General features: G+C 45.7%; 1 protein-coding gene across 1 annotated transcript in view; it reads right to left on the bottom strand.

The window, feature by feature from the left end:
- LOC119970665 (ufm1-specific protease 2-like) overlaps positions 1-12,102 on the bottom strand; it is a 102,736-nt gene that overhangs the window by 69,432 nt on the left and 21,202 nt on the right. Inside the window, exon 3 of the mRNA XM_038805650.1 lies at positions 9,414-9,597. Coding sequence (XP_038661578.1) covers positions 9,414-9,597 — 184 coding nt within the window. The remainder of the gene's footprint in view (positions 1-9,413; positions 9,598-12,102) is intronic.

The raw sequence follows: 12,102 nt of genomic DNA, 5'->3' as shown, positions 1-12,102 counted from the left end.
AGTAGCCCTGGCATCCTCAACATTGAAGTTTCATGGTATCAGGTAAAACATGGGCAAGGAAACATCTTGCTGATTATCGCCTACGTCGCTCCCTCAGAGATCAATCACTACTCCTCCATGTTGAACACCATTGAGAAAAGCATTAAGGTTAGTTAGGGCGCAGGACTTCAATGTCCAATGGCTCGGTAGGAGCACGACTGACCAAACTGACCAGGTTATGAAGAATATATCTGCCGGATTGGGACTGTGGTAGCTGGTGAGAGAACCATGAGGGAAATATTTATTTGATCTCACCCATCTACCAGTAGCAGATGAGTCTACCCATGACAATATTGGTAGGGGTTACCAACGCAGAGTTCTTTGGAGATGAAGTCCCACTTTCACACGGAGTACAATCTCCATTGTGTTGATTGGTATGAGCACTTGTTCTAATTGGTGCAGATTCAATGGGTCGATTGGCCTCCTTATGCATTGGAAGAATTCTATGGTTCTATGAAAGCTAGTGTCAGTAATAGTAAGGAGATCATGAAAGCAGGAATACAGAAGGGAGTTAGAGAACCTAGTGGCATGGTGCAACTACAAAAATCTCTCCTTCAATGTCAGCAAAACTAAGGAGCTGGTCATCGACTTCAGGAAACAAAGTGCCGTACAACCCCCTGTCTGCATCAATGGTGCCGAGGTGGAGATAATTGACAGCTTCAAATTGTTAAGTGTATACATCACCACCAATCTGTCCTGGTTCACCCACGTCGCCACCCACGGACCAAGAAGGCGCAACAGCGCCTATACTTCATCGGGAAACTAAGGAAATTCAGCATGTCCACATTGGCTCTTACTAATTTTACCGTTGCACCATTGAAAGCCTCCTATTTGGCTGCATCACAGCCTGGTATGGAAATTACTCAGCTCAAGACTGTAAGAAACAACAGAGTCATGAACACAGCCCAGTCCATCACGCGAACCCGCCTACCATCCATTGACTCTGTCTATATATGTTGCTGTCTCGTAAAAGCAGGCAGCATAATCAAAGACACCTTCCAGATGGGATATTCTCTCTTCCAATCTCTTCCATCAGGTAGAAGATACAAAAGTCTTAGAACATGCACAAACAGATTCAAAAACAGCTTCTTCCCCGCTACTACCAGACTCCTGAATGGCCCTCCTATGAATACACGTTGTGTATCTATCATATGTCCTATGTTTTTCATGTATGGTACGATCTGACTGGACTGCACAATGGAATTTATGGTAGTACTCGGGAGATGAACGTGAGATCAGGCCGCCATTTTGAAAGAGTGCCCCAATCTCAAAGTGAGCTTGTGGGTCCCCCATATCCCTCACCCATGGGCAATGTCAACCCCCACACACACATGGTCAGTACCTCCATAGCCCCCAAGTGAGGAAATCCCACTATGGGGCTGCTGGGGGGACCCCCTCATCAGGCCAACCCCAAGCCCCCTTTTAGCACCCCCTCCCTTCCAGGACCCCACACATCAAGCTACCCAACGTTCTGGAGGCCCCTACTTACCTGCCCTGCACCCCCACCCCCTTCAAACCCTCTCTCCACCCTATTATGGACATGCCCTCCATCGGGCCTTGACCCCTGACAGTGCACCCTTGCATTGGCACCCAGGCAGTGTTCCAGCCAGCTTGGCAGTGCCAAGGTGCCAACTGGGCAGTGCTAAGGTGCCCATGTTCCAAGGGAGAGCCGGGGGGCCACGCTACACTAATCCTGACCACCCAGGGTCCTCCCATGGCATGGGAGACGCCGTGGGTGCCATTCTATCTGGTCCACATTCTTGTAAACCAGCACTGATTGGCGCCCAGCTGCAGCCTACCTGGGAGGCTGGAGAGTTGAGGGAGGCTGTGGATAACTGGTAGGGAGGCCTTAAGTTGGTTTAAGACCTACTTCAGCGAGCACCATTTGGTCCCGCCCCTTTTGGGTTGAGTTCCGAATCCGACGCCTTGCGGGATTGGGTGAATCCCGTGAGGCATGGAGGCTGCTGGGAAGCTGCGGGAGGGCCCTCCTGGGATTCTCTGGCCGCGTTGTGCTCTCGCTCGAGCACAACGCAGCCAGATAATCGCACCCAAAGTTACAAACAAAAAAGACAGAACCAAAGGCTCTGTATCTGAATGCATGTATCATTCGTAACAAAACAGCTGAGTTGACAGCACAAATAGAAATAAATATGTATAATCTAGTAACCATTATAGGGACATGCTGAATGAAAAAGCATGGGACCCAAGTATTCAAGGGTGCATAAAACTTAGGAAGGACAGGGAACTTGGAAAAAGTGGGGGGATAACTCTTAATTAAGGATTATACTGATACAGTAGAGAGAGATTACCTTAATTCTGGGGATCAAGATCTGGAATTAGTTTGGATAGACATAGAAACAGTAACGGTAATAAGTCACTTGTGACAGTCGTTTATAGGCCCCCTGACACTGTAGGATGGGATAAAAAGGAAGAAACAATGGGCGGGTGTGAGAAATGCAGTGATAATCATGGATAATTTTAATCTACATCTAGACTGGGCAAATCAGATTAACAAAGGTCGACTGGATGATAAATTAATTGAGTGCTTTTGGGACAGTTACTTTGAGCAGCACAATTTTGCACCGACCAGAGAGCAGTCTCGGGAACTCTACCCTCTCCTTCAGTTCCTCTATACTGGCAAATCCCTCTTCCAGGTTCAGATCCCTCACCTTAAGCAGCTCCACTTCTCTCCACTTCCTATACATACCGTCTATCCCCTCTGGCTTGAAAGAGTTTCGCACAGCGGCGCCAACACCGACATTCCTTCTATCCTGAAATTTCGCCTCAGTTGGCTCCAGATCTCACTGTGGACAACAGTGCCGGGCTCTCCACGTATTTCCTTGGCAACATTGGCAATGCCGCCGTCACAAAAGCTCTCAAGTTGGACCCCTGGATTCTCCCTCCATCCTAACCCATTCTGCCCCCTTTCCTTCCCACCACCGCCTCACCTTCTTCACATTCGTCACCCAGTAATAATGCAGCAGGTTCGGCAACAACAACCCTCCCTTCCTTCTGTCTAACAGGGTCCTCTCAGTCTTTGGCACCTTCCATGCCCATACAAAGTCTAAGATAATCATACCCAGTTTTCGAAAGAAGGAATGTCTGGAATATGAACAGGAATCTTGGCAAAATGTTCATCTTCACCACTTGGACCCTCGCTGCCAGAGTCAAGTGCAGCGTGTCCCACCTCTTCAGATCCTCCCTGACCTCCTCCACCAGCTTTTTTAGATTCCATTTATGTAGCATCGCCCATTCCCTCACTACCTGAATCCCCAGGTATCTAAACCTGTCTCTGGCTAACTTAAATGGCAAACCCCTAGGTTGGCTGGCCGACCCAGCTCGTTCACTGGGAACACTTCACTTTTCCTTACGTTTAGCTTATATCCCAAGAACATCTGAACTTCCCAAAAAGGCCCATGACCCTTTCCATGCTCACTAGTGGGTCCGATATATACAATAAGTCGTCCGCATATAGCGACGTCCATGCTCCCTTTGTCCCCTCGTAATCCCTTGCCACTCCATCGCCGACCTCCTAAGAGCCATTGCCAGAGGTTCTATCGCTTGCACAAGCAACATCGACGATAGCGGGCACCCCTGCCTTGTTCTGTTGTGCAGTTAAAAAGTTTTGTGATCCCATATTGTTGGTCCTTACATTCGCCATTGGTGCCATGTATAAGAGATGCATCAATTCCTCAAACTTCGGCCCAAACCCGAAACTTCCCAGGACCTCAAACAGGTATCACCACTCCATCCAGTCAAATGCATTCTCCGCATCCATGGATACCACTATCTCCGATACCTGGGCTCTCGATGGGGTCATGATCACATTTAACAGCCTTCTTATATTACTAGAAAACTTCCTGCCCTTTACAAAACCTGTTTGATCCTCCGCAATCAGCCCTGGGGCACAACCTTCCATCCTTCCTGCCACCAACTTTGCCAGCACTTTCACATCTGTATTTAACAGTGATATGGGCCAATACGACCCACATTCCAACAGGTCCTTCCCCTTCTTTGGTATCAATGTGATCATTGCCTGCGCCATCGTCTCCTGCAGCTTTCCCGTTTCTCCAGACCTCATTAAACACCCCCAAGAAAGGTGGTGCTACATTTTGCAAATTCCTTATAAAATTCCGCTGGGTAACCATCGGGCCTGGTTCCCTGACTTCATACCCCTTGTACTGTCCAATATCTCCCTGAACCCCAAAGGCCCCTCTAGCGCCTGCCTCTTCTCTTCCTCCAACTGTGGAAAATCCAGTTTGTCTAAAAACCGCCTCATGTTCCACTCTTTCACCCCACCCCGGGTCCGCCCTGTGCAGCTCTTTATAATAATCCCTAAACACCTTGTTTATTTTCCCCGATACAACCTACCCTGCCTCCGTCCGTATCTTCAATATTTCCCTGGCGGCCTGCCTCCGTAGCTGGTCCGCTAACATCGATTCGCCTTCTCCCCGTATTCGTAGACACCCCGTTTGCCCGACGCAGCTGTCCTACCACCCTCCCGTCGTCAACATATCAAATTGCCCCTGAAACCTTTTCCTCCTCTCCAATCCCTCCGTGGTAGGCGCCCTCGAGTACTCACTATCTACCTAAACTATCTCGTTCATTAACCGTTCATATTCCTCCCTCTGTTCCCTATCCACACGTGCCTTGAACGAGATAATCTCCTCTCGGACCACCGCTTTTCGTGTTTCCCAAAATGTGGCCGCCGACACCTCCCTGTTTTGCTTCGATTCTACATAATCTTTAATCAATGCCTGCACTTTATCACATAACCCCGAATTGAGCCTCCACCCCAGCCTCTGCTCCCGTCCCGATCTGAATCTCCAGCCAGTGGAGCGCACGGCCCGATATTACTACCTCCGCGAACTCTGCCTCCTCCACATCAACCAAAACCTCCCGGCTCACCATAAAAAAGTTGATTCTTGAATACACCCTATAAACATATGAGAAAAAGGAATACTACTTTCCCCCTGGGTCCTTGAAGCGCCATGGGTCCATCATACCCATCTTTTCCATACACCCACCAAGATCCTTTGCTATTCGTATCCTACCCATTGACCTGAGGTTCGATCTACCTGCCTTTGGCTCTAAGATACCATTGAAATCTCTTCCCATAATCAACTGATGCGTGGTCAAATCCAGAATTGCTGGCAGCAACTCCCTCACAAAACCTACATCATCCCAATTTGGCGCATACACATTCATCAATTCCACTGGCACACCCCCCAAAACCCCATTCACCATCACATATCTCCCATCCAGGCCCCTCACTTCCTTCGCGCTCACAAACCCGGTTTTCTTGCTCCTCAAAATGGCCACCCCACCCACGATTTTGAATCAAACCCCGAGTGGAATACCTGACTCACCCTCCCTTTCTCAGCCAACCTGGTCTTTCACATGGAGGTGCGACTCCTGCATAAAGACTTCCTCGCTTTTAAACTCCTGAGGCGCGCAAAGACCCGCGATCTTTCCACCAGTCCATTGAGTCCTCACACGTTCCAGGTTATCAGCCTTGCCGGGAGTTTGCTCCTTCACTCCCTTCTACCATCTGCCATCCTCCCCTTTTGGCTCGACCCCCATTAATTTCACCCTGTACCTAGCCCATCCAAGATGGCCCCTTTCTCCGCCCCTGACCATGTTTCTTCGCCAGCCTCACCACGTCGCATCTCCCTCCATTCCCCCCCCCCACCTCTCCCCCCCCCCCCCCCCCCCCCCCACAGCCACCTCTCAGCTTTCTCCCCCACCTCACTCCCATTCACCAGCATTACCTGCAGTGTGGAAACCCCTGCCCAAAGGCTCCTACTGACCCACCCCACCCCTCCCCCATCCTCACCTCTCTGTTCCATGAAGGAGGATCCCCGCGGACTGCAGCTTCCCCAACACAAACAAAGCTTCATTTAAAACTACAGATCATGTCCCCCAAAGAGAAACAAAAGAAAAAAGACAGCCTCAAGCAGCAGGAGCCACAACAGTTGTCCGCTAACAAACTTTTCACCCCCAGTCCCTTTGACAGCCCAACAGAAAAAAGAAAAACCTCCACATTGGAAGAAAAAAGCCCCCACTTCCTCCAATGCCCACTCTACCCGTTTTCTCCATTACTCCAAAGTGCCAGCACCTCCATCTCTCAGAATTGTTCGGTTCTCTCCCACTTTATGCTCCTTGATACAGTCATTGGCTGCTTCTGGGGTCAAAAAAAATATTCCCAGCTTTCATATGTCACCCATAATTTCGCTGAGTAGAGCACGCCAAACTTGATCTGTTGTCGATACAGCACCACCTATGCCCTGTTGAACCCCGCACGCCCTTTTGTCAGTTCAGTTCCAATGTCCTGGCATATTTGCACCTCGTTCCGCTCTCATTCGCTGTTCCGCTTCTCCATGGCCCACTGCCAATCTTCTCTTTCTCCACAAACTTGCGGAATCACACGGTCACACCTGCAGCAGCTACCCAGCTCATGGCTTCTGCCTCAGAGACCTGTGCACTCTGTTAATCTCAGGGGCTTTGTCCAGCAGCCCCCCCCCCCACCCCCCGTCCCGGCTGCATCCTCGAAATGTATCTCGTGGCACTCGCACCTTCCACTCCTTCAGGTAGACCGATTATTCGCAGATTAGCCTTCTCGACCTGTTTTCCTGCACCTCCACCTTTGCCCTCAACGTCTTGCAAAGGTCTCCTAAGAGCCACCGCTCTATCACTGTGTTCCATGATCACACTCTCAATCTCTCGGATCTGCGACCCCTGTGCCTTCAAACATTTTCCCACCCTCTCCAACGAGCCCTTTGGGGTGCCATAACCCTTTTGATTGCCTTGGATCGATCCTCCTGTATCTCCTTCCTCTGCTGGCGGAACTCTTCCTTGATGAAGGTCATCAACTGTTCCATTTGGGCTTTGCTGCTTGCACTGACCCTTCACTCTCCGCCATCTTTCCACTAGCTGATAGTGACACAGGTGTCTTCCAACTCCTTGGCCAGATCCTTCACCTTCTTCTATCGAGTTTGATAACCAGCAGACATGCCACTCCTGGGTAAACATCTTCCGACCTTCAGTTACACTTTTCCATTGAAGTTACACCCGATTTCGGGTAAAAAGAGCTCTTTTCTACACCTCCAAGCAGGAACTGCCCTGTGTAACACCATCGCCGTCACCGGAAGTCTCAGTTTCTCTCCAGAGATGTGAGCACAGAATTTCAGACCAACATTCGTAGGGCTCAGACCAAAATAACACCACGCTGTCGGGGGGGGGTTAGTACTGAGGGGGTGCTGTGCTATCGGGGGATGGGTGAGGGTGTGCTGTACCTTCTGAGGGCCTGTGCCAAGGGGGTACTACAACATCAGAGCCCATGGCAAGTGGGCTTCCTGCCATCAGAGTGCTGACACGTTGCAGTTTGCGCTGATATCTTTCAGACGATACATTTAAAATTATATAAATGAGGGCTCTTAAATAGGGGCTAAAATCGATACATCTAACCCCAGTATCATCCTCTTAACACACCAGCGGAAAGAACAAAGAAGAATTCTGGTCGTCACACTACCAGAAAGATGTGGATGTTTTGGAGAGGGAGGTTTACCAGGTTGCTGCCTGGTCTGGAGGGTATTAGCAATGAGGAGGGGTTGGATAAACACGGATTGTTTTCACTTGAACGAGGAGCAAAGTTTAGAGAAGATTTACGAGTCAAGATTATTACACAGCGAGTGGTGAGTGCCTGGAATTTGCTGCCGGGGGAGGTGGTGGAAGCAGATAATGACGTTTAAGAAGCATCTTGATGAATACATGAATAGGATGGGAATAGAGGGGTACGGACCTCAGAAGTACAGAAGGTTTTAGTTTAGACAGGTAATATGATCGGCGCAAACTTGGAGGGCTGAAGGGCCTGTTCCTGTGCTGTACTGTTCTTTGTTCCCTTCCCTAAAGAACATTAGTGAACCAGATGGGTTTTTATGACAATCGACAATGGTTTCATGATCGTCATTTACTATTAATTCCAGATTTTTTATTTATTCCACTACCTGCCCCGGTGGGATTCGAACACAGGTTTCCAGAGCATTACCCTGGGTTTCTGGATTACTACTCCAGCGACAATACCACAGCCTCCCCACTATGCCACTGCATACTGTTACCCATTTCCAAAAAAAGTTCACAACACAGGAACCTGCATTCACATAGTAAAGCATCGCAAGGCATTTCACAGGAATGCAATCAAATTTGACACCGAGCCATATAAGTGGATATTAGGATAAGTTTGGTCAAAGAGCCAGGTTTTAAAGGAGGCAAGACAGGTAGAAAGGGAAAGATGTTTATTAAGGGAATTTCAAAGCTTCATCAACTAACTGCAGGGCCGCCAAAGATGCAGCAATGAAAATCAGGAACGTGCAAGAGGCATTGGATAAATTCAGCAGTCACTTGAGGGTTGTCGGGCCAGAGGAGGCTATGCAGCTAGAGAAATACACAAACCAATAAAGGTGATGTTGTGCAATACTGTTCTTTTATGATACTTGTAATTCATCATCTCTAATTACTATACCTCAAGCACCACCTCTAACATGTCTGTAAACACCCATACTTTATCCTACTGATCATATTATATACAGGCAGTCCTCGACTTTATGACGTTCGAGATACAAAGAAATGCACTTATAATGTTTATAAATTGACACCCAATTTTGACTTTACAAAATCACTTTCAACTCCACGACGCCAACAGATTCATATGTACACACTGACATTCTATGCCATCCATCTGAACGACTGGATGGATCAAACCGTCTTTATTTGGTTGGAAACAGGTGCTTCACCTGTCAAAATTTTTGTTGGCATAACCATCACGATTTTAATGCATTTATATGCTTATATTGTATTTAATATGCGCTCAAACTCACAAAGGTAACTGCTAAACAGGTAACTGTGATCGAATGGCTTCATTATTTCCCCCACCTGAGGAACTTCTGCTTAGTTGTGTAGATATCAATAGTTGCATCAGCGACTTGACAGGTCAAGATTTGAGAGCATTTAAAACCACCAGACATCCAATGAGTGATTTGCAGCCTTGGTTCAGGAACCAATCCCCCATTTGTACCACTGTTTTTATGGGAAAATCGGTTCCGACTTGTGACATTTCAACTTATAAAGTGCTTTTTAGGAACCGATTGTGTTGAAAGACCGAGGACTGCCTGTAGCTCTAAGTGTCTCCACACACGATTGAAACGTGAATGGATAAAATCAACATTTGACAAACTGGATATTCAACTGAAATTTAACTGAAACATGGGAAATTTAACATAAACAGAATAAGTTTAATTGAAATCCTTGTGACCACCAGCACAAGCATACTTCAATATAGTATTGAGGTACTTAATACATTCCATTCTGATACTTACGGAATAAGTTTTACTAAACTTTTGCAGCTGCTGCTCTGTTGTAGTTCTGTAGGCTGTGTGTTGAAGCCGGTTTTGGGCCATACATATAGCGAACTCTCCCAACCAAATAAGACAAAAGATTGTGAATTCACTTTTTTAATTAGATCCTTCATGGCTTCCGACAACCCATCTTTAATTCCTTTTTCTAATTTCAATAAATGAAACAATGTTACAAATTCAGTAGGTTCCAATATTCATACTGACATTTGTCTTTCATAGCAGTTCTGTAAAGATAAACCATCAAAACAATTTGTCCTCAATGCAGTGAATCATCCTAATGTTCATCACAGGAACATTATCAAACACAACTGAATACCAAACCACATAAGGAGGCATTCTGTCAGATGTTGAAAAGCCCAGTCAAAGAGAAAGATTTTAAGGAGTGTCTTATAGGTGTCAGGAAACAGAGGTCATTTTAAATAATCTATATTTGTGGATATTAGAAATAAGGCATAGCTTTAAGAAAATTTAATTTTGTGATTCCAAAATTGAAAGAGTTAATGGCTTCTGTTTGGGTCAGGTGCATGTATGGAAATGCGGGTATATGATATGAAAGCAAACAGGGCTTAAAGGAAAGCTAAGCTGTTGTTTAGCAACTAAAGGCACCCAAGAACAAAAGAACTTTTAAGTTAACTTTGAAGCTGGACCCAGGAGAAGCTGAACAGAAGCAGGGAGTGAAAGTAGATCTCAAAAGAACAAAAGAAAGTCAGGAAATCAAGAAGTTGGGCTGAAAAGAAATGTCTCAGGAAGACAGTTAAATGAAAGGAACTGAGAACATGAGGTTGAATAAGGACCTGTTCAGGACAATTCAAGCAAAAGGCAGAGCAAATGTTCGATGTTAAAGAGACAGCTGCAAGATCCAGATTTAAAGTCAGCTAGAAGAGAAGCCAAACATCAAATATAAATAAAACATTTTGTGGCATCTTATTACAGCCGTGAAGCAGTAGTGTTCCATTGGCATGGCTGGGTACCCAAGAGATTGTGTGGAAACTTGAATGCATGTGGAAATCCAAGGCAGAAGAATACCGAAAAGAGAGAATAAAATCCTGGAAGTGGATTCTTGGTGAAAGCATCCGCGAGAAAGCATGATTTGGGAGAATATTCCAAAGTGTGTTTTTTGAGAGTGGAGTTTGTAACCACACCTGTGGAAGTCAGGAGGCCCAGTGAGACAAGTTAGCTCAGTATGACATGCATCTGGGGGGATTTAATGAGAAATCCACAGAAATTGTATTGGCATCAGCCCATTGATTTCAGAGGGTGTTGTATCTGACCACAGTGGCCTGTTTGTTTACATGGACTGTGTACTTACTGAGAATATTAGAGTATAATGTCAATTTTGTAACTTATGTTATCCTTAGAAATCTGTGTACATATGTAACAATATAGCTGAGGTGAAGAAGTAGTTAATCAGTTGTCCTGCGACTGTTCATCCATGTCAACAACATAAAAATTACGATCTATTGAGCCAAGGTTCCGCTCAGGGAATCTGTCTGTTCAGTAGTAACATCAGCTGGGATCGTAACATAGGAGTAAGAGAGATAAAAAGGCAGAAAGGTTTAAGGAGAGAATTCCAGAACTTAGTGCCTAGACAGCTGAAGGCTTGATCACTAAGTGTGACGTGGTAACAATCAGGTGGTGCAAGAAGCCAGGAGGACAGCAGATATCATGAGGGTTGGAAGAGGTTACGGAAATTGGGAGGAGCAAAGCCATGGAAGAATTTGAAAACATGGATGTGAATTTTAAAATCAAGGCATTTCCTGACTGGAGATTAATATAGGCCAGTGGTGAAGACAGAATTGAACTTGGATAAAAGCAAATTACTGCAGATGCTGAAATCTGAAACCAAAAGAGAAAATGGTGAAAAATCTGACCTGCTGAGATTTCCCAGCATTTTCTCTTTCGGTTTCCACTGAATTGAACTTGGTGTGAACTAGGATCTGGCAATGGAGCTTTTGATGATGTGATGAATGTAGGAAATTGTTATATATTTTATATTTTGTTGTAGCAATGTTAATCAAATACATACAGTATGCCTTCTAAAGCTGTGATTAAGGAGTCATAAAGGTGAGGTAATAAATACTTTTAACCATTTACTTGTTTACAGAGAGATGCCTATTAAAACACTTTATTAAAAGGTGATTCCCTGGAGTATAGGTAATTTATAAGGAATTGTGTTTAGTCCTAGCTAAGCAGGTCATGGTACATCTTAGTGGGATACAAATTATGTAATTAATGGGAGGAGCCAGATCTGTCTACGGTTTTAGCAGTTTTGCCGTAGGATATGAGTCGGACAAGGCAGAACAATTTTCAGGTTGTTCCTGAAAGGGTCTCTCTCCAAAGGTTTGCATAGAGAATAGCAAGTAACCCCGAAGGCTAACTTTATTTGAGAGTGGACTTTGAACTGTATTGCGTTGTTTGGTTAGAATATATATTTAGTGAAGGCACAGGGCATAAGTTAAGGTTTTTCCTTTTATTTAAGAACTGTTTAACTGCTAATTGTAGAGCTATTTCTTTGATGTTAATGTGGTTAATCCTGTGTTTAAATTAAAGTTTGTTTTAGAATAAAAGATACCTACAGGTCAATGTAATCACTCCTGGGTTGAAGTATCCTTTCCTCACAGTTTTACAAATAGCAAATTGTTTGGGGTTT

Source organism: Scyliorhinus canicula, chromosome 8 (genome assembly GCF_902713615.1).
Source record: "Scyliorhinus canicula chromosome 8, sScyCan1.1, whole genome shotgun sequence".
Classification (NCBI taxonomy): Eukaryota; Metazoa; Chordata; class Chondrichthyes; order Carcharhiniformes; family Scyliorhinidae; genus Scyliorhinus; species Scyliorhinus canicula.
This window is presented reverse-complemented; position numbering and strand designations above follow the sequence as displayed.